Here is a 20,488-nt window from a genome sequence, read left to right as displayed (position 1 = left end):
TCCACGCTCTTCCTTTCTCACCCACTCGGCGTTCAGATACCATGGTAACAGGTGCACTTATCCGCTTCAGTTCCAGGATTACTAGAGCCCTCCCCCTCCACATAGATCAACCACTCCCAGACGAGATAAATGGATGACACAGATCAACAGATGAGTCAATTGGTTTCTTTGAGACCTCATGGGTGCACCGGGAATTTCAAGAGGGTGAGGGGGGAAGTGGCCTGGTGGATAATTCAAGGACGGGCTGAAGATGCAAACTGACACTCCTGAAATGGGGTTTCAAACAGCCCAGGACTCTGGGAGATTTGTGGCTCTGGGGTTTCGGTTCAGCTCATGAGAAGCACCGGGACCAGCTGGAAGACTTGGATCTAAGTGCGGGTTTGGAATAGCACCTTGATTCTGGGGCGTTTGAATCTGGGATTTCGTATCAGGCCCATGTCTGGTTAATTCCCATGGAAGGGTAGGTCACAGGAAGCCTAGTAACTTCAGGGGAGCCGAGACCAGACAGGAGGATTGCTGGCCAGGCTGGGAATCATCTAAAGGGCCAGAAGTGGGTCAGATTGTGATTAGCTTCCACACCTTGAATTGTCCCTCTGGGGTGCCTTGGAAGGCAATGACACTGCTGCTCGTGTGGTATGGGGCTACTCATACCACAGGGGAGTAACGGGGCTGTACCTAAATGCTGCATGTTACCTATAAATCTTCCCTTAAATAACAAGGGAGTTCCAGTGATGTCATCTGTAGCAGTGTTGAGCGCCAGGACTGGGAAATCCCCCTCCCTGGAGGTTTTTAAGAACTGGCTAGACAAACACCTGTCAGGGACGGGCTAGGTTTCCTTGGTCCTGCCTCAGGACTGGATGACCTCTCGAGGATCCTGCCAGCCCATGGAGATCAGGGGCCTTGTCATAAATATCAAGGGAAGGGTAAACACCTTTAAAATCCCTCCTGGCCAGAGGAAAAACCCTTTCACCTGTACCCTAGAGTTCAGAGTGGGGAAGGAACCTTGACATGGTGGCAGAGGTGGGATTTTAAAGGTGTTTACCCTTCCCTTTATATTTATGACAGGCCTATTGTACTAACAGTGGACAAGCGAGTGCATTCCAGCCCACCTTAACAGCTCTCTGCTCAGTAGGAACAAAGGATGGGAGTGGAAACAGAAGCACAAAACAAGGCCAGGAATAGAACTCAGGTCCCCTGACTCCCAGTGCCGAGCCCTAACTACTAGGCCAGCATTTCTCAAACTGGGGTCCGCGGACCGCCGGGGATCCGCAAGGGTACTCCAGGAGATCCACAGGCCCCACTGATCAACTCCTCCCCCTCCCTCCCAGCGTGCCCTGCACGCCGGGGGGACAGCTACTCAGCGGCATGCAGGAGGTGCTAGGAGGGAAGGGAGGAGGGGGGGACGGGGCATTCTCGGGGGAGGGGGTGGAAAGAGGCAGGGAAGAGGAGGGGCAAGGGTGGAGGGGGGTCTGCAAAAAATATTTTAAAACCAAAATGGGGGTCCTCAGGTTGCTAAAGTTTGAGAACAGCTGAACTAGGTCATGCTGCTTCCCGAGACATTAACGGTTTCGCTATGGGAAAAGGAGAAGCGAAGGGTAGGTCCCCTGTCTCTGTGTTGCTCCTGGCCCTTAAAGCAAACAATATTAATAAGACAATCAGCCTCAGACAGACAGGCATAAGCAGGGGGCAGCATAATTAGTCAAAAGCCATCACACGTCAGAGAACCAGCGCGGCCGACTGGGAGGGATGAAAGGGACGCAGTGGGAAGCAAGAGCCACATTTTCCTGACTGCAGCCCAGCTGCCCTGTGCTACGGCTGTTGCTGTTATTGTTTGAAATGCAATTGCACACGTGTGTGTACGTGCGTGTGAGTGTTAAGCACAGAGCCTTCTCTGCAACTGGAGGTCAACCCTGGCTTGGAGATATTTCATTCAGGGGTGGATTCAGCAAGGAAACTAGCTAGCTACAGAAATCATTCAAGGAATCTAAGATCAAAACAGCTCTGCAAGTGACTCGATTGCTGGGGGTTGCTCGCCAGGGCCAGTTAATTTCCTGTGCCTTCTACGGTGCAAGCTCATCTGTGTTTTGTGGATCACTGTCCCTGCTTAGCAGATGAGGATCATCCCAGGTCACGTACAGAAGAGGCTGATCATTAGCATCAGGTACGACCGTTGGCGTACCCTGTGCACTTCCAGGATGTGTTTAGCTATAGGAAACTGCTAGGTGCTCAGACCTGCCACCTCTGGTTACATTCAAATTTGGCCTAAGCAGATGCATTCCCGTTAGAGAGAAAGGATGGTCCGGTGGCTAGGCCCCTAGAACAGTGGTTCTCAACTAGGGGTCTGCAGAGTCTTCGCGGGGGTACAACAACTCATCTAGATATTGCCCTAGTTCTTCAACAGGCTCCATCAAAAGCACCTGCAAAGTCAGTAGAAACTAAAATTTCCTATGGACAATGACTTGTTTATACTGCTTTGTATACTACACACTGAAATGTAAGTACAATATTTATATTCCAATCAATTTATTTTACAATTATATAGTAAAAAGCAGAGAGTAAGCAATATTTCAGTAACCGTGTGCTGAGACACTTTTGTAGTTTTAGGTCTGATTTTGTAAGCAAATAGTTTTAAGTGAGGTGAAACTTGGGGTACGCATGATAAACCAGACTTCGGAAAGGGGTACACTATTCTGGAAAGATTGAGAGCCACTGATCTAGAAGATCCACATTGAAGTCTCTCCCTGCGGGACCCTGGGTCAGTTACTTTGCCTCCGTGCGTCATTTCCCCATCCGGACAATGGGGGTAACCACGCTGCTCTGCCTCACTGGGGGGTTGTGAGGCTCAACCCAATCAAGGTCAGGACACACGCATATGCTGCGATAACAGAGGCGCCTTAATCAGATTGATTTCAGTCTATGGACCATGCCACTTACACCAGCTCTGAACTCGGCAACGGTGGTTTTAAACCTTCTGTTGGGCTTAATCCCTGCATTTATACAGTGAGGCTAATAACAATGGACTTTTGTATTTGTGTCACAATAGCACCTCGAGGCTCCATGGCACTTGGTGCTGTACATAGTGAGAGACGAGCCCTTCCCTGGAGGACTTACAATGTAAATAGCCCAGACAGACAAAGCGGGGAGGGAGAAGACGGAGCGCTGTACCCATTGTACAGACAGGAACCTGAACCACTGAGAGATGAAGTGACTGTGTACGGGGAGACTTTGGCAAACCAGTGAAGTGCCTAAAACCACTATGGCTTATTGCTAAAAGCAGCCAAGTCAGCAGGCTGTAAATTAGCCAGGTCAGCAGGCTTAGCTTAACCAAGGCAGGAGTTGCTGATACATGCATCTTAGAAGAGCAGGATGTTCTGGGGAGGGGTGGAAGCGGAACCCAGATCTCTGGAGTCTCAGTCCACTGCCGTACGCAGAAGCCGACACTTCCTCATCTCAGCCACTGGTATCCGTCACTAGCCCCCAGAGACTCAGGCAGGGCTGGGAGGCAGAGGTGTGGTGGAGTGCCTGTGACAGACCTGGGGCTGCTCTGGGACCACCTGTGAATGCTGCACGTGACCGGGTTATCGGGATGTTTGCTGGCTGGCTACAGGGCTGCTGGGAAACAGGAAGGCAAACCGGTGACGAGAAAGACAGCCCTCAATGCGCACCGAGGGGGTTGTGACAAGGACCCGGACCCGCTGGCTGCTTCTGGTGCACAGTGAGGTACCAGGCCAGGCAGGCAGCCTGCCTTAGCCCTGCCCCGCTCACTGGGAGCCACCCAAGGTAAGTCCACGCCCCAACCCCCTGCCCCAGCCCTGAGCCCACACCTGAACCCCAAGGCCCTCATCCCCGAACCCACCCCAGAGCCCAGACCCCCCCTGCACTGCAACCCCCTGCCCCGAGCTCCTTCCCACACGCTGAACCCTTCACCCCCTCCTGCACCCCAATCCCCTGCCCCCTCCCGCATTCCGAATCCCTCGGTCCCACCCCCAGCCTGGAGCCCCCTCCTGCACTCCAAACCCCTCATCCCCAGCCCCACCGCACAGCCTGCACCCCCAGCCAGAGCCCTCACCCCCTCCCGCACCCCAACTCCCTGCTGCAGCTCGGAGGCCCCTCCCGCACCCTGAACCCCTCATTTCTGTCCCCATCCTGGAGCCCACATGCCCAGTTATAGCCCTCACCCCCTCCCGCACCCCAACCCAGTGAAAGTGAGGGAGGTTGGAGGAATGTGATGAGCGGGGGCGGGGCCTCGGGGCAGGGGCGGGGCCTCGGGGCAGGGGCGGGGCCTCGGGGCAGGGGCGGGGCCTCGGGGCAGGGGCGGGGCCTCGGGGCAGGGGCGGGGCTAAGATGTTAGGTTTTGTGCGACTAGAAAGGTGGCAACCCTGTGCCCTGAGGATGCAGAGGCTGGGGTGTCGAGCAAAGGAGCTGCAGTGAAATGAGCATGCTCAGAGTAAGAGGTCCCTTCGCCCACCCCAGTAGGAGAGCAAAGATGGCTGGCAGTGTCAAACCGATGGATGGACATCCATCGTTCATAGGGGAACCCAGTTATTTCATTTGCCATTGAGCGCTGTGGGAGGCCGGCAGAGTTGTAGCGGAGAGGCCAGCGTTATCTGCTGAGGCTCCAGGGTTAATGGGCAAGAAGCCCCCTGCCTGGCCTGGCCTTGCATCCCCAAGCCCCCTGCTGTCAGACCGATCTAGATCCCGCTGAAACCTGGCCCCGGCTCCCCCGGTTCCACTCCTCAAACCGATCACAAGTGTGATCCAAACAGAAGGGCCGAAGGGATGGGTGGGAGAAAAGGTAGCGGGCTGCAGGGTGAATACACCAGGCTCATGGTAATTTAAGGTAGATGCCTCCAGAATTCACAGCCCGGGCTGCACAGTGGCAGAAGGCAACGTGAGCAAAGCCAGGTGGGAGGAGGCTACGTGGCTTGGTATTTAACTGCCTCATCTTTTACCCACCTGCACCTCTCCACGGTACTGGGATCAGGCCAACTCAGGCCACAAAATGCAGGGCAGTGCTTTGGGAGATCTCTGCCCAGAGGCAGGGCTGCTTGGGGGGGGCCGGCTGATGTGCCGTGTCCTCTCCCAGAAGGTCAGGAGGAGGAGCCACTGCAGCAGACCAGATGGCATTTCAACACCTCGTGCGCTTACGAGATGCAGGAACTAAACTCCAAGGAAATCCGCCTTAGCAGCCTCCCTCAGAGGGCGCCACAAAGTCGGCTTGCAACATCACCGGTGCTGAGCACTGCGAAGTGCTGTATTCCCCTCCACACCTACGTCCCTGACTCTTCCAGGGACGCTCGCTGCTCAGCCCCGATCCTCACCCCCGTGCCCGTCCCCGGTGCCTGGCTCTGATCCTCACCCCCGCGCCGCGCCCGTCCCCGGTGCCTGGCCCCGATCCTCACCCCCGCGCCGCGCCCGTCCCCGGTGCCTGGCCCCGATCCTCACCCCCGCGCTGCGCCCGTCCCCGGTGCCTGGCCCCGATCCTCACCCCCATCCCCTGCGCCCGTCCCCGGTGCCTGGCCCCGATCCTCACCCTGCGCCCGTCCCCGGTGCCTGGCCCCGATCCTCACCCTGCGCCCGTCCCCGGTGCCTGGCCCCGATCCTCACCCCATCCCTTGCGCCCGTCCCCGGTGCCTGGCCCCGATCCTCACCCCCCGCTCCACACCTACCCCCGATCCTCACCCCCTCGGTGCCCGGCCCCGATCCTCACCCCACATCCGTCCCTAGTGCCTGGTGTCACTGCTGCTCCCACCCTTCCCCTGGAGGAGGAAAACACAGGACTGTTGCACAGGAATTCAATAAAAGTGCCAAGCCCTAGAGCGTGGTGAGGGTTGAACAGAGGGAATGAACAGAACAAGGCAATTATCAAGTGATCGGGTCCAGTCTCAGTTTTTGGTAGTCAGGTTTAGGACACCTGGAGCATGGGGTTGCACCCCTGATCATCTTGGCCAACAGCCATTGATAGACCTATCCTCCATGAACTTATCTAGTTCTTTTTTGAACCCAGTTATACTTTTGGCCTTCACAACATCTCCTGGCAAGGAGTTCCACAGGTTGACTGTGAGCTGTGTGTAGTACTTCCTTTTGTTTTAAACCTGCTGTCTAGTAATTTCATTGGGTGACCCCTTAGTTCTTGTGCCACGTGAAGGGGTAAAAAACACTTCCCTATTCACGGTCTTGACACCAGTCATGATTTTATAGACCTCTGTCATATTCTCCCCTCCTTGGGTCATATCTTTTCCAAGTTGAATATTTCCCTTTTGAAGTACCGGAGCTGGCGAGGGCGGTCGAAACGAGCAACAACTTGCAGGGCCCTTTGGAGCAAGGGGATCAGCTCTCGAGGATAGTGCCACAAACCAAGCACCAACCCCGTGATGATGCTGGTTCCTTTCCTTTCTGGAGACGCCGCAGCTCCTACACCAGCATGGTGCTCTGGGCAGCGGTTACCGTGTTCCTGGCAATATCGGAACAGCAACCTGCTTAAACCGCGCAGACGAGTTTGCTTAACCTCTGCCCTCTTTTTTCCACGGAGCAACCTCCTCTGAATGCTGCGTTTGTGCTTAGATCAGTAGGCTATAGCCGCCCACAGCACATGGTGGGTTATACACAAACGCCTCTTGCCATAGCTTAGCGACTAGGATGTATGTCCCGGGTTCCCAGCCTCAGGGTCAAGCACAGGAATCAAGGGTGCTGTCTACCCTGCCCGTCCCACGTTATAAAAAGGAAGGGGAGTCCAGGCTAGATGGGAGGAGAATCCCCCCGGTGTGGAAAAGACAGAGAACCACCAGTACATGGAGACAACTGTTCCCAGTTAATGCACACAAATGGGGGAACAGGGTTCAGTCCTCAGCTGGACTCCACTGATCGGCAGACAATGTGGCCTCACACCAGTTGAGGAGCGGAGCCTAGAAGTCAGCATTTTCCAGGTCAAAATACCCTCAGCATATGACTATCACTTCACCTCTCTGCCCCGGCTGTCCTGTCCATTTAGACAATCAGCAATCCATGCCCCAAAGAGCTTGCAATGTGTTTGTCCAACGGGGGCCCCGACGGTCCTACAGTAATACAAATAAACAACGACAGACAAAGAAGGATCTTCCCACGGTTTTAGATTAACCTCTCTCCAGGCCAACGCTCACATTAGACTGGACCCAAGTTTGTCTCGCAGGGGGCAGAGTAACACACCCGCCTACAAAAAATGAGCCAGGTTTTAAATGTAGGCAGACCTGTTGGGAAGATTTAATTTTCAGGCAGAACTAAGTTCTGTCAGTTCGAAGCAATTCATCAGGGTTCACATCAACTCGAGGCACATAAAATCTATGCATTATTTCTAAGACATCATGGATACGTTTTTAGCATGGCGGTCTGTTTTATATATACTTCCCCATGCAATTATAAACACAACAGGCCCATGTATGCATGGTCCACTCTGGGCAAATACATACTATATGTGCAATGGTCACCTTGAGGGCACTTGCTCAGGGGAGAAGTGGAGGTGGGGGGCTATTACAGCTGTTCCCCACCTGACCCCCTGCCCTAATGTACACAGCTGCCTTTCACCACCCGAGCACTTTACGAACACACAACAGTAGTAAGCACAACTTATGGATGCTGCAACATCTTTAGTCTGTCTCCAGTCAGACATGAGCTTTGTTAAATAAAGACCCCTCTTACACAACCTATTTCAGGTCCTACTCCAGCCTTCTGGGGGAACCAAGGGGCAACACTGATCCTTGGCTGGGTGTTCGGCAGAGCAAACTGTACTGACATACTGCACAACCGTCGATGGCAAACGAAAGAGCTTCCTGAAAAACTGGGATAAGAAGTCTCGAGGCACAGAAAGTCATTCGCAAAAGGTACGTGCGGACGTTCCGGGCTAGCTTCTGATCTCATTCACCCTGCGATAAATCCAGAGTGACCCCCATGTAGCTGTACAGAGATCAAAAGCTGGGTCTGAGTTTTTCAATGAGCTCACTCTGCCCTGGAGCTGCGGGGGGAAGAGACGGACGGATGGTAAATTTCCAGTGCAAGGAGACAAACCTGGGTTCCTCCCTTTGCCACCACCACAGCCTGAAGGGCTTCAGCCCTGCAGGACCACCTCAGCTGAGAGGCGTCCGGTCTCACAGGCCCAGCAGTCCCTTCGCTTTTCAGCAAGGTGGCCAGTTGTGGATGGCAACAGCTCTGAGCCGCTGCCAACCAGAGTCAAATGTGAAGCTGGTGTCACTGACGAAATACTTCCTCTGGCAATTCCACTCCATGGGACCAGCTGGCCCCCTAAGTACATGCAGCATAAAGAATTTATTGCAAACATGCATCCCACTGGCCAGTGTTACAGGGCCCTTCTGTGTGCCCAATCCACAGACAACACGATTCTGTTACAGCCCCAGCTACAGATCTTTAGCTCAAGCTGCAGCAGCTTATGCTTTTAGCTCTGCAGATCCCTGGTTTGATCCCCGGTGCATCAGCCGTGTCACTCGCACACATGTTGTCAAGCAAAGCGTTTTAGGGAAAATGCGGCTCTCCTTGACTTACCATCCCCGACCGGAATTGGAGCACTGAAAGCAAAGCATTTTCCCGTTCATTAGCCACGCCAACAGTGGCTGCAGGAAAAACAAAGGACCTCGGACCTCGGGTCGTGGCAGGTGAATTCACATTCAGGATGGGTTTTCACAGTGCATGAGGGAAACAAACACTGTTTAAAATTCTGCGTGTCCAACCCATTTTCTCCTCTCCCTTTCCCCAGTTGAAGGTCAGCGGCCCTCATTACCAAGCACCCTCTGATAAACTGTCATGCAGCGAAGAAAGTTCTCTGGTTTGTCCAGCCAGGAGCGAGAAATCCCAATTACACCTAATGAAGTGAAACTCGGCCAACAGCCAACAGCAAGGACAAAGGAAGCTTCGGTGGATGGAAATAGCCCCAGCGCTGTTTGTAATAACCTCACAGCTCTTGGCATAGGTCTGCAGCTACCGCACCAAGATTTTCCCAGCTGCTTGATCTCAAGCTGTGATTCTCAACCAGGGGCCCGGGGCCTCGAGCAGGTTTCGGGGGTGGGGGGAGATCCAAGCATGGTCAGCATCAGATACACTGGGGCCCAGGGCAGAAAGCTGAAGTCCCACCGCATGGGGCTGAAGCCCAGGTCTCTGAGTCCCGCCACCCGGAGCTGACGCCTGAGCAATGTAGCTTCACGGGAGCCCCTGTGGCGTGGGTCCCCAGGCCATTGCCCTGCTTGCTACCCCCTAACGCCAGCCCTGGCTTGTATATGCACAAAACCAGTTATTGTGGCACAGGTGGGTCGTGGAGTTTTTATAGCATGGGCGAGTGGGGGTGGGGGGCTCAGAAAGGAAAAGACTCTAAAGGGCTCCCTCTAGTAGACATAGGCAGCAGGCTCTTCTCAATGCCACTAGCAGGAGACACTCAAATGTAGCCAGTGTTACATGCTCATTTCCACCATGTAAATTCCAGCCCCAGTCAATGCCCATCTTAAAGCTCAAGTAGAAATGAAATCAGTCTGTCTTAAATAGGAGGAGCTGATTACAGAAAAACTAACATAAAATCAGACACAAAGAGGCACCCCCTCACAACTTGAGTTCCAACTTTGCCTCCCTTGTTTACCAGTGAGCACACCCGGCCTGGAACTCAGTACTGCACCCACAGACATCTAGTGGCTGAATAATTTCCTGCAACTTAAATATACCATTGACAGAAATACAGCCACCATGTGGCTATGGACTATAAGTAAGGCTGCGAGTCTGTCACAGAGGTCACAGAAGTCGCCGATTCTGTGACTTTCCATGACCCTCTGTGACTTCTGCAGTGGCCGGTGCTGGCTCAGGGACTGCCCGAGCTGGGCAGCCCGTGGGTCAACAGCAGCAGTTTGAGTGTGCGAGAGGGGGCTCAGGGCTAGGGGCAGGGAGTTGGGGGACACGTTTACCTCAGGGTGGAGGGCTCCCCTGCTCCCATTGGCATGGCCCACAGGCCCTGCCCCCGCAGCTCCCATTGGCTGTGATTCCTAGCCAATGGGAGCTGTGCAGCCGGCACTTGTGGCGGGAGCAGTGCGAGGAGCCCCCTAGCTCCTCCTTTGCCTAGGAGCTGCAGGGACACATGGAGCCAGGTAGGGACCCTGCCAGCCCCGCCAACCCTCCCACCCCCAGCACTAGCAGGAGTCCCAGGCCACCTGCCCCAGCCCATGCAGCACCCTTGGACCACCCCTACCACCCAAAATTTAGTCAGGGTGTGATGCATGACCAGAAAGGTTAAAGCATCCTGCAGGATAAATGACTCATATTCAACCCTTAAAAACATATTGGTAGATAATGTTTGTGGTTTTGTGTGTTTACATATGTATTGGTAGAGGTCAATAATGTAATCAAACAGTCCCTGTCTATGCTGTATTCTGTTAATTCAGAGATCAAAAGGACATCTTAACATTTAAATGAACTGTAAACATAGGATATCACTGCATTCATTTCTCTTTGAAATGTACAGCAAATCAGCTGCGAATGATGGAAAAGCAGGCAATTGCCTTATGTTAATCTGTGTGGATAATTACCAGCGATGCTTAGGAAATGGTCCACTTCCAAGTCCCCATGAGGCTTATTGTTTGCCTAAGGGCTCCAAGCTGTCACAAGAGACCTGAAACTGTATAAAAGACTCTTGGGTCCTGAGCCTGTCATCTCAGACCTGCTTGATGCTTCATGCAGGGGAAGCCTAAGCCCTAAGGACTGAGATCCCAGTCCTGACTGGACCACCTTGAATACAAACAATGGACTATAACCTATGAACTATTTCTGAAAGAACTCTTTGTGTCTACAAAGCTCTCCATCTCTGCTATGAATCTGAATCTCAAGAATTGTACGTATGTCTGTATGTATACTGATCTTTTAACCAATACTGTCTCTCTTTTCCTTTAAAATAAATTTTAGTTTAGTTAATAAGAATTGGCTGTAAGCATGTATTTGGATAAGATCTGAAATATTCATTAACCTGGGAGGTAAAGTGTCCGATCCTTTGGGATTGGTAGAACTTTCTTACATAATGAATAAGATTTTCACTAATCCTCATCATATTTGACATGTGTACCTGGATGGAGGCCTGAGGCTGGATCACTTTAAGGAAACCGTGTTGTTTGGACTTTTGAGTAACCAGTGAGGTAATAAGGAAGCTGTTTTATGCTGGCTTGGTAAATCGAAGTACTGGAATATCCACCAGTTTGTGGGATTGTCTGCCCTATTCTTTGCAGTTCATCCTAATTGAGTGACCTCAGTTGGCCCCCCCGGGACCCCAGTCACATGGGAGTATATAGTAAAAGTCATGGACCATGAATTTTTGTTTACTGCCCGTGACCTGTCCATGACTTTTACTAATAATACCCGTGACTAAAATGTAGCCTTAACTATGAGCCTTTCATGTCTAGAGACCTAGGTTCAAACTTGGATCAAGTCACTAGGGAGAACTGGCGATGGGTAGAACTGGTCAAACGCCACAAGCGTTCTCACTGTGAGTATTTGTGGTGAACGGCATCCCTGCCCCTTTGGATTGATCCTTCCCCAGAAGATGAAAACCGCCCAGCCCAGCTCAAAGATGGAAGAGGCACAAGGAGCTCTTCACCTGTGATCCTCAAGGTGAGGCTCATTGACTGAAGTTCAGCAAGGCATTTCAGAGGACCGTGACCTGCTCGTGGACAGGGCAGACAGCGTTCACTAAATAAACCCGTCCTTCAGATGACAGACTGTGGAGCAGAGCGGGGCATAACGAAGGCAGGCATGGCACAGACAACTCTGCACAGCTCTGCGCTGGCCCAGGACACGCCTTGTGATTCCATACTGCCCTTTCCATAGGAAAGGCAGCCCACTGTACAACACCGTACAAGGCAGAGACACCCCTCCTCTGGATCTAGAGTCGCATGCAGGCTAGCTCAGCGCTCTGCTTGCTTTACCTAGATCTCTGCCAAGGGTGACTGGCACGGCAGCATGGTCAAAATACCAGGCATGGTAGGGGGAGACGAAACAGGAGAGCCACTAGACACCCTCCCCTCTGAACAGCCAGATGGAAGGGGGCAGATCCCACACCAGGATGGAGCTGGCCACAGAAAATCCTGGTGCAGGTCCTGACACTGCCCACTTGCCAAGGACAGAGAGTTGCAATGTCATAATGGCTGCCTCTTGATGCAATGTCCCAACGCACGCGTTATAATGATGCAACATCAGGACGACACTCTGCATGCCTCAGATCAGGCATCTGAGGACAAGCCCTAGCCCTTCCCCACTTCACAGGGGTGTTGCGAGGATGAATATGGTAAGGATCATGAGATGCTCATGAGAGAGAGGACTTTCATCCTCTGACAGGCCTGTCAACCCAGCGCGCTGTCGTCACCTTTTAAGGAGTCTCGGTATTTGTAACCGTTGCTGGCTGTTTTCCAGAGAAACTCAACCCAGATGTGTATTTGGAAACCTTACAGGAGGCTAGTAGAACTGTATTCTTCGGGGAGTGGGTAGAAATCCCATGGAAACAGGCTGCAAAGCCTTGATTGATGGCAACCTGTCAAAAGTTAATTTAGGGCAATTCCCTCTGCAGCCACTTCCAGGTCCAGCTGAGTCTTTGGGTTAACAGCGATAGCTTTAAAAATAAAGAGTGAGCGGCCAGCTATACGAACACGGTTCCCTGTGTCGGCGTGCAAACCGGGCTTGATCCGCCACTGCCCTGCCCTGCATGTGGTTGCTTACATGGATGCAAAGTAGGTGCAAAATGCTGCCATGCTGTTTCAGGAGTGGCTTTACTCGCTTGGCACCGGGGTAAATGGCTGCAAGGAGGCAAGGCACAGCTGAATTTGGCCATTTATTCACCTGCAAACGTTCACTCCTGCAGAGCCCAGCCGGCTACGGCAGAGCGAGCTGGATTCTGTGCTGTGCCCAGGGCATCGCCAACAGAACGGCCGGCTCGGTTTCTATCACAGAAGCGTCACTGCTGCTGAGGCAAGCCAGCTGGGCTTGCCAATCCCAAGGAGTTCGCAGCCTTAATAGTCAGGACTAGAAAAATCTAATAAGGACACCCCTTCATGTCACTCCTCAGAGGCTAATCCTCCTTTAAATCCATCACGTTCTCTGTGGGCCTCTCAGGCGCGGCATGATCCTGCAACGCCATATGGGGCATTGCTACCACCCTTTGCTCCCAGCCACCCCCGCGACTTCGCACTGCTGAGCTGTGCCCTCTCAACGCGGGGCTCGCTCATCGAGTTCAGGGAGATGGCAAGGAAGAAAGGAAACCGACATTCAAATCAGCAAAACGGCATAATGCTCCAGCCCGCTTCAGATCTACACAAGCCCTTTTGCTAACCTGGCTCGAAATCCCCGCACGAGACACAAGCCAGGCAGACAGACGCCAGAGGATTGGAGATACTAAGCCGGTCCTTGAGAGAGTTCGGCCACGGGTAGGTCACACTGTGTCGAGCTGAGTAAACCCCAGCAGAGGTCCCAGCCAGGAAGCGAACAGACCTTATGCCCAGAGAGAGATTTCTCCTTTATCACGGCCTGGCGGAGAGGAGAACGAACCAGGCTGGTTCTTTTGGCTCGGCTGCATTATGTAACTACACACGGGTTGCGATCAAGCAGAGGTTTTGGCTCACCCCCATCGCTATACTCAATGTTTTTTAAAGATTAAGTCAGCGGGGGGGAGAGGCTGCGTGTGCTTGGCCTCTCTGACAGACAGGGTCTCTTTAGTCAGGTGCCTAAATATGGAGGTAAGTGCCTCAGTTTAAGCCCCTAAATTTGACGATGTTGGCCTTAGCAACCGATTTCTAATCTGAGGTGCAATAGCCCCAGGGGACCACAACTGAGCTCAGGGCCCCATTGTGCTGGGTGCTGTGCAAAGACAGCGGGAGAGTCCCTACTCCAAAGAGCTTATGTAACCCATGCCTGCCTGGTGTGCTGCTCTGCCCCCCTTTAGAGAGTCTAGGGGCCTTTGAGCTCAGCCAGTAGAGACTCACACGCTATGCTTCAGAAGTCTCAGGTTCGATCCCGCCCGCCGATGACCAGGGTCGGCTGGCGTTACGCTTATAGTCATAGACAAGGCAGACCACGGGTGGATTGTTATTCCCCACTTTGCAGATGGGAAACTGAGGCACAGAGAGGCTCGGTGACATGGCCAAGTTCACAAACGGAGTCTGTGGCAGAGCAGGGAATTGAACCCAAGTGTCCTGAGTCCCAGTTTGGTGCCTTAACCGAGTGGTTCTCAACCGGAGGTTCGCACATCCCTGGGTCCGCAGGGGTCTTCCAGGGGGTAACAACAACTTATGCAGACATTTTCCTAGTTTTACAACAGGCTACATAGAAAGCACCAGCAAAGTCAGAACAAACTAAAATTTCATACAGACACTGACTATTTATACTGTTCTATATCCCACACACTGAAAAGTAAGTACAATACTTATATTCCAATTGATTTATTGTATAATTATATTGTAAAAGTGAGAAAGTCAGCAATTGTTCAGGAACCGTGGGCTGGGACACGTTTGTATTTTTGTGTCCGATCTTGCAAGCAAGCCGTTTTTAAGTGAGGTGAAACGTGGGGGTAAGCAAGACAAATCAGGCTCCCGAAAGGGGTGCAGTCGTCTGGAAAGGTTGAAAGCCACTGCCTTAACCCCTCCTCCCTCCAACAAAAACAGTTGCATAATCTGAAAGTCAGAGAGACGTGATGTTAGCCAGAGATTTCATGGCTGGAACCATTGCACCAGTGAGACCCTGCAACCTAAACAGATTTATAAAACTGCTTGGCTTTGCGGGGGAAAAATCCCAGCCAGACTGACACCCTGATCTGCCAGCAACACGGGTTTACACAGCCTTCCACTTCATCCCTTCCCCTCTCCTCTGGGCAGCCAAATGGGGTTTCTTTAACACAATCACACACGTAGCAATGATCAAGCTGCAGTAACAACAACAAACCTAATTTTCTTCCCCCACAGACTGAGTTCTCCTCTCAGGCTATCGAACTGCATTGACTTCTCCAGAGCGATTCCCGACTTATCCCGGCCCAAGGGTGGGCGGAATCAGGCCCTACTATACTCTGGGCATCCTCATTCAAATACAACACAGATAAGGACACTGCTAATGCAGAAACCGGACCCAAGAACATTCCACCTGAGACTCCACCCATGTCATGCAACAAACAGCAGCATCGGACTCGGTTTGCAATCTCTACAAATATTTATACATTTGCAACTCACCAAGCACCCTGGCTAGAAACGTGCTCCTGTTTTTAAGTGACTCCATGAAAAGAGAAGGGGTTTGCTGCAGTTTTCTTTGACCTTACTGTCAGGATTTATGGGTTCTCCATAGACCAAGAGCAGCCATGTATTTCCAAGTGTAGCAGGGTGGTCACCTGCTCCTGCCCTGAAGGGCTTAAAACAGCCCTGGGAGAGGGCTGGGGCAGGGGAAAAGCTGGGCTGATTGGCGGAGCAGCCGCAGCTGGGGCCATGCCCCAACCAGACCCAGCTGGCCCTATAAAGGTGGAGGGAGAAGTGCCTGGCTGCTGGGGAGTGTACCATAGTACCTGGAGTGGAGCAGGGTTGGAGGAAGGCCTGGGGAGCTCCAGCCTGGAAACCCCCCAGGCTGCAGGCCTAGAAGAAGGCCAAATAGGTACTGGGGTTGCAGTGGGAAGCCAAAGGTAGGCAAAGGCAGCAGGTCCAAACCCCTCTTGCCTACGATGAGTGGCGTTTACACTGCAGTGGGCCCCAGGGAATGGGGCCTAGTTGATGACTGGCAGTGGCCATAGACTGAGGTGAGGTGGGGATTCCCCAGGGAGGGGAGACCCAGATCTTTGGGGGTACTGCCAGGGAGCAGCACCCTGGGTAAAAGGGGCACTGGGGTCTAGGAGGGACTTGGGGCCCAGCGGCAAATGGGACCGTGGCCTGCAGAGGGTGCTCTGGGGGCTGGAATACTAATTCCCTGGACAACCAGCAGGAGGCACTGCAGGGGTGAGTCCCAGACCAAGTCAGAACAAGTTTCGATTATCAACTGAATAGCAACTGACCAAGAAAGAACGAATATAAAGCCTTCCTGTGAGAGCACAGTGTGTACCCCTCCCTCTATAACAATCTGCATGGAGCTGATTCAGATTTAAAGTTGCAAGACACAGGAAACTAAAGCAGGGCAGATACACAACTAATTACACCAGAAATGAGTTTGAAAGTCACTTTGGGAGGGGGGAAAGAAAACAGTAAGTGACAGCGAGGACTCTAAGCTAGGGAGAAACATACCACCTTCCCTCTGCCGTCAGTGGGTCCTTGAAAGGAAATCCTACACCTCTCATAGGGGCATATCTGTTAAGACCATACAGCTCCTGATGTTCCTTTCTGTGGTCCCCCACAGCTGCAATAACAAGATGTTATCCAGCATTTTCCAGCTATAGATCTCAAAAGAGCTTTACCAAGGTGACAGCATTACACTGCATGCCCTATCCTACCCACTGACCAGTTGTCTTGCTGGGGGCTGGGCATTCAGCCTGTCTTTTGGCTCCCCAGGGTAGCATGCTATGGGGCTTTTTCTCCCCTACCTCCCTACCAGCTCTTGCACCCGATTGCCTGCAGAAGTGGAGGGGCGCTTAGCCCCGGGCTCGCTCGCAGTGCTGCCAGCTTCTGTTTGTCACTGGTACAAATTCGGACACGCTCCGCTGAGCTGTATGGCGCACGTAAATGATCCCATTCATTCAGCCTTTGATGCTCCAGCCAGCCTGGCTCAGAGGAGCGACGGGCTCGGTGCATACGTTGCAACATGCTCGGAACAAAACCGACCGCGTCCCCCCTCCCAGATCCGAGCCCCCCAAACTTTGAGCCGATCTGATCTCTGGGGCTGGCGTGCATCTCCACTGGGACACTGAGGGAGCTCTTGGGTCTGCCATCCCTCATGCCCCGGCAGAGGTAACCCCACTTCCCAGCGGAAAACTGCAGCCCAAGCATCCAGAGGGCCCTGGATGACTTAATTCCCCCGGTGTCAAGGAAGCCCCAGTCTCTTCTGCCGAGGATTGGGAGGCAGGACTACCTGGCAAATACCACAGAACCGGGGGTCCACAGCAGTGCTAGCCGTGCTGTCCTGCCCCAGCTTTGGTGGCTATTCAAAGTCACCTGTGATGCCAGCCAGTGGCCCAAAGCCAGCTTGCTCCATGAGCCAAACCTGCCAGAACCGGATCTCATGCAGGCCAGTGTAAATCAGGAGCCAGCAGAGTCCTACCCCGTGATCAGGATCGAGGCCTCTAACAGGTCCTGACTGTGAGACCCCAGGCACGCTTGCAGGACTCCGTGCCAATATCCAATCCCCCCCACCCCCCACCCCAGCACAGCAAACTCCCAGCCGGCTTGCGTCACGCCGACTTGCCCTTGAGTCTCTGCCGCTGGTTAGGAGCCGCATGCCCGGCTGGGCTCAAACATCCAGAGCCACATGTCCAGCCGGCCCCCGCTTTCTACATGCAAAGACGAGCTTGGAGGAGGTGTCTTGTAGGCATGTACCCCTCCCCTCTCTACCCTCCGGAGGTGTGCTTGACGGAGCAACCGCTTTGTGGGGGCATGGGCCAGTTTTGCCCCATAGAGCCCACGGGGTTTGAGGCCCAGCTGCCTGACCTCTCGCCACGTGGAGACCATGGGAGCTGTCTGAACGTAGCCCTGCCCCCAAAGAGGAAGGGGTGCGTGGGCAGGGGGTCCTCCCATTCCCTGGGAGATGGGCTCTCAGGGCGGCGCGGCTGACCTTAGCCCGGGGCCTCGAGAGTGGCTCCCCACAACATCCGCCCCTTGGTCTAAGGAGTTTTGAGAGGCCGCTACCCGGGGGGAGAGGAACACACTCATCAAACAGACGCTCCCCGCCCACCCCCCATCCCCAGCTGGTACTCACCCCACAGCTGGCTGGTGGGGGTGGGGGGCACAGGCCTGGGCCGAGCCTTGAGAGCGGTGGCCACAATCCTCACAGGGCCCAAGTACTCCACGTAGGTGCCCGGGAAGTCGCCCCGCTCCTTAGTGCGCTCGTTGAAGCCGTTCAGCCAGCCCTTGGGGCTCCTCTCGTCCCCCTCCTTGTAGTCGGCCATGCCCAGCAGTCCCGCCTTGCTGACAGTGACCAGGTCCCCGGGGCACAGCGCCAGGTCCTCCTCCCGGTCCTTCTTATACTCGTAGAGCGCCCGGTACTGCAGCCCATCCGACGAGGCCATGGCAGGAAGTTGGTGGCAAGGGGTCACTCGCACGCCAGGGGCTCTCCGCCAGTCCCAGCAGGCACTGGGAGGTGCTGAGAGAGCGCGATGGACTGGGATCAGAGGTGGGTGGTGGGGGGCAGAGAGAGAAGGTCAGTAGAGCTGCTCCCAGAACTTCTAACACTCCCCCTGGGCACCCCCAGAGTCGCAGCTCCGGCTGCCAGCCTCCCACTCCAGGAGCGCGGGGATCAGAGGCAGCCCCAAGGGGTCAAGAGCATGCTGCCATCAGGCCAGCCATCCGTAATAATCCCAGTGCCATCCGCTGTGAGTGCAGGGAGGAGATTGCAGTTACCTGTCTCTCCCCCAGCTCGGGTTTAATCTAACATTTCCCGCGACGCCCGCCAGCCCGGATGCCCTCTGTCTTCCCGGACGACGCTGCTTGGGATCCTGTCCTGTCAGCAATCGCCTGCTTGTTCCGTCCCTGTGGGAGAGAGAGAGCGCGAGCGTATTAATGCTTAAATCATCACCACCTCGATGCACCGACGGAGCCCAGCTTCCCACCCAAAACGCCACGCCGGGACCGAGGGAGTCACGGGCATCTTGGCCAGGTCCCGCGTCCGCAGGGATCAGGCACCGCAGGCAAGAAAAGCGGGGCCGAGCGGCGGCAAAGGAGGAGAAACTGGGCACGGTGCCCTCTCTCCATAGGCCAGTCGTTAATACGCCTCTCCCTGCGCACAACGCTCCTCCAGAGGGCAGCCGGAGATCCGTGCCAGGAACTGGTTCAATACGCGGAGATGGGGAATTTTTTGAGGGAGCAGGGGTACATTTCAAAAATCGCTTCAGGGATATAACTGCCCGAGGAACACCAAACCCACGCAAAGTCAAAGCGACGTGATTCCACGCAGCATTCAGCGACGACCCAGGCATGTAGGAGAGAAGCCCGCTTGGCTCCTGTTTGTCAGCGCCCGTCAGTCATTCGCCTCCCCTTCACTCTGCTGCCCACCGCCACCAACGTCCACAGCTCTTAGGAGCAGAAAATAGCTAGCCACAGGGAGAGACAGCTGCTTCCCCCCACCTCGAACACACACACACACAGATCCGCTCCCTACCCTCGCCTGCCCATGCCACCGGCATGCCTCCACCAGCGCAGCCCGCGTCCGGCTGCAACAACTTAGCCGTGGTGCCGCAACTCCTAAGAAAGTGCATGCCTCTTACCACTCGGTGCCAGGCGTGTCCCGGCTCTGTCTGCTGCCTGCAGCTGCCCGGGGCTCCCTGCCAGCCGGGGAGAGCAGGGAAAGATGGGCTTAGGAAGCTGCCAAGTCTCTGCCCGCGCCCCCAGCCTCCCCTTTCTGGGGGGGGAAGAGATTCCGAGGCAAGGTCCTCCGTGCAGCGCTCACGCTCCCCCGGCCCCCCGCCCCCAGACCCCCTTATGATCCTGCACTGCCGCACAGTATTTATAGGGTGATGTCAGTAGACACACCTCCTCGCTGGCTGTGATATATAGGTCTCCTTGCTGCTGCGGCAGAAGGGAGCCAGGCGTGGGGAGGGAGCCTGGGAAGGAGAGAGTGAATAAGCCGCAAGCAGAGAGAGAGTAAAAGTGAAGAGGATGTGAAAAGCAAGCGGGAACGGCATGGCTCGGGGTTTGAGGAGGAGCGTTGGGCCCAGTTGGAGGGTAAAAATAGACAAGGCCGAGGGAGGGGAGGGAAAGATGCATTGAAGGGAGAGGGAGCAGCAAATTCAAATAGCGGGAGGGATGGGAAAGGAGGAGAGAAAACTGACCCTGGGGTGGGCGGGGAGATGAAGCGAAAGGAGCTGATCCAGAGAGAAAGGTCAGGCCCAGGTAGATGAGGCAGGGGAGGGGATTAGCTGGGGATTACCCAAATCCTGTTAGACGAATTGCTTCACTGGGGCTGCTCTGGAATAGCCCTGGGAGCTAATCCCGGCTGGGCAATGCTGGGCCGGGCTGAGCTGCGGTGTCTCCCAGGGGACGGCTACTGCATGTCGGTGTATATTGTCCAAGGAGTTTTATTTTGTAAATCCTCTCCCCCCCCCCCACATCCCCGACCCTTTCGGAGCCAGTTCCTGAAAAGAGGCAGGATCTGGTTGTCTCAGATGCCCGGTGGCAGCAACGCCATAAGGCCACTGGGCTCAGAAACAGAGCCAGAGGCGGGGGAACCAACAGACAACAAGATGGTTGAGTTTAGCCAGGTTCCTTCGGGTCATGCTCGCATGGACCAATAGCTGGTGGGTTCTCGTGGTCACCATCTGAGGGTAGAAGTCACGGTGATCGGAGAGGTGTGGGCAGCCCATGGGCCCGAACTACAG

At 54.3% G+C, this 20,488-nt stretch overlaps 1 protein-coding gene and 1 long non-coding RNA gene across 3 annotated transcripts in view; one reads left to right on the top strand and one right to left on the bottom strand.

The window, feature by feature from the left end:
* Positions 1-18,629, bottom strand: part of PIK3R3 (phosphoinositide-3-kinase regulatory subunit 3) — a 347,705-nt gene extending 329,076 nt beyond the window's left edge. For both annotated transcript variants that reach the window (XR_012160507.2, XM_073357839.2), the window contains exon 1: positions 17,875-18,629. Coding sequence is in view for 1 of the 2 variants with exons in the window: in XM_073357839.2 (XP_073213940.1) it covers positions 17,875-18,184 (310 nt within the window). In the remaining variant the exon portion in view is untranslated. The remainder of the gene's footprint in view (positions 1-17,874) is intronic.
* LOC140916338 (uncharacterized) lies at positions 3,436-10,892 on the top strand. Its single transcript, XR_012160508.2, has 3 exons — positions 3,436-3,780; positions 7,689-7,856; positions 8,744-10,892. It is a non-coding gene; the product is annotated as an uncharacterized LOC140916338 (long non-coding RNA).
* Positions 18,630-20,488: the final 1,859 nt, after the last annotated feature.

The sequence above is a fragment of the Lepidochelys kempii genome, chromosome 8, assembly GCF_965140285.1.
Source record: "Lepidochelys kempii isolate rLepKem1 chromosome 8, rLepKem1.hap1, whole genome shotgun sequence".
Classification (NCBI taxonomy): Eukaryota; Metazoa; Chordata; order Testudines; family Cheloniidae; genus Lepidochelys; species Lepidochelys kempii.
This window is presented reverse-complemented; position numbering and strand designations above follow the sequence as displayed.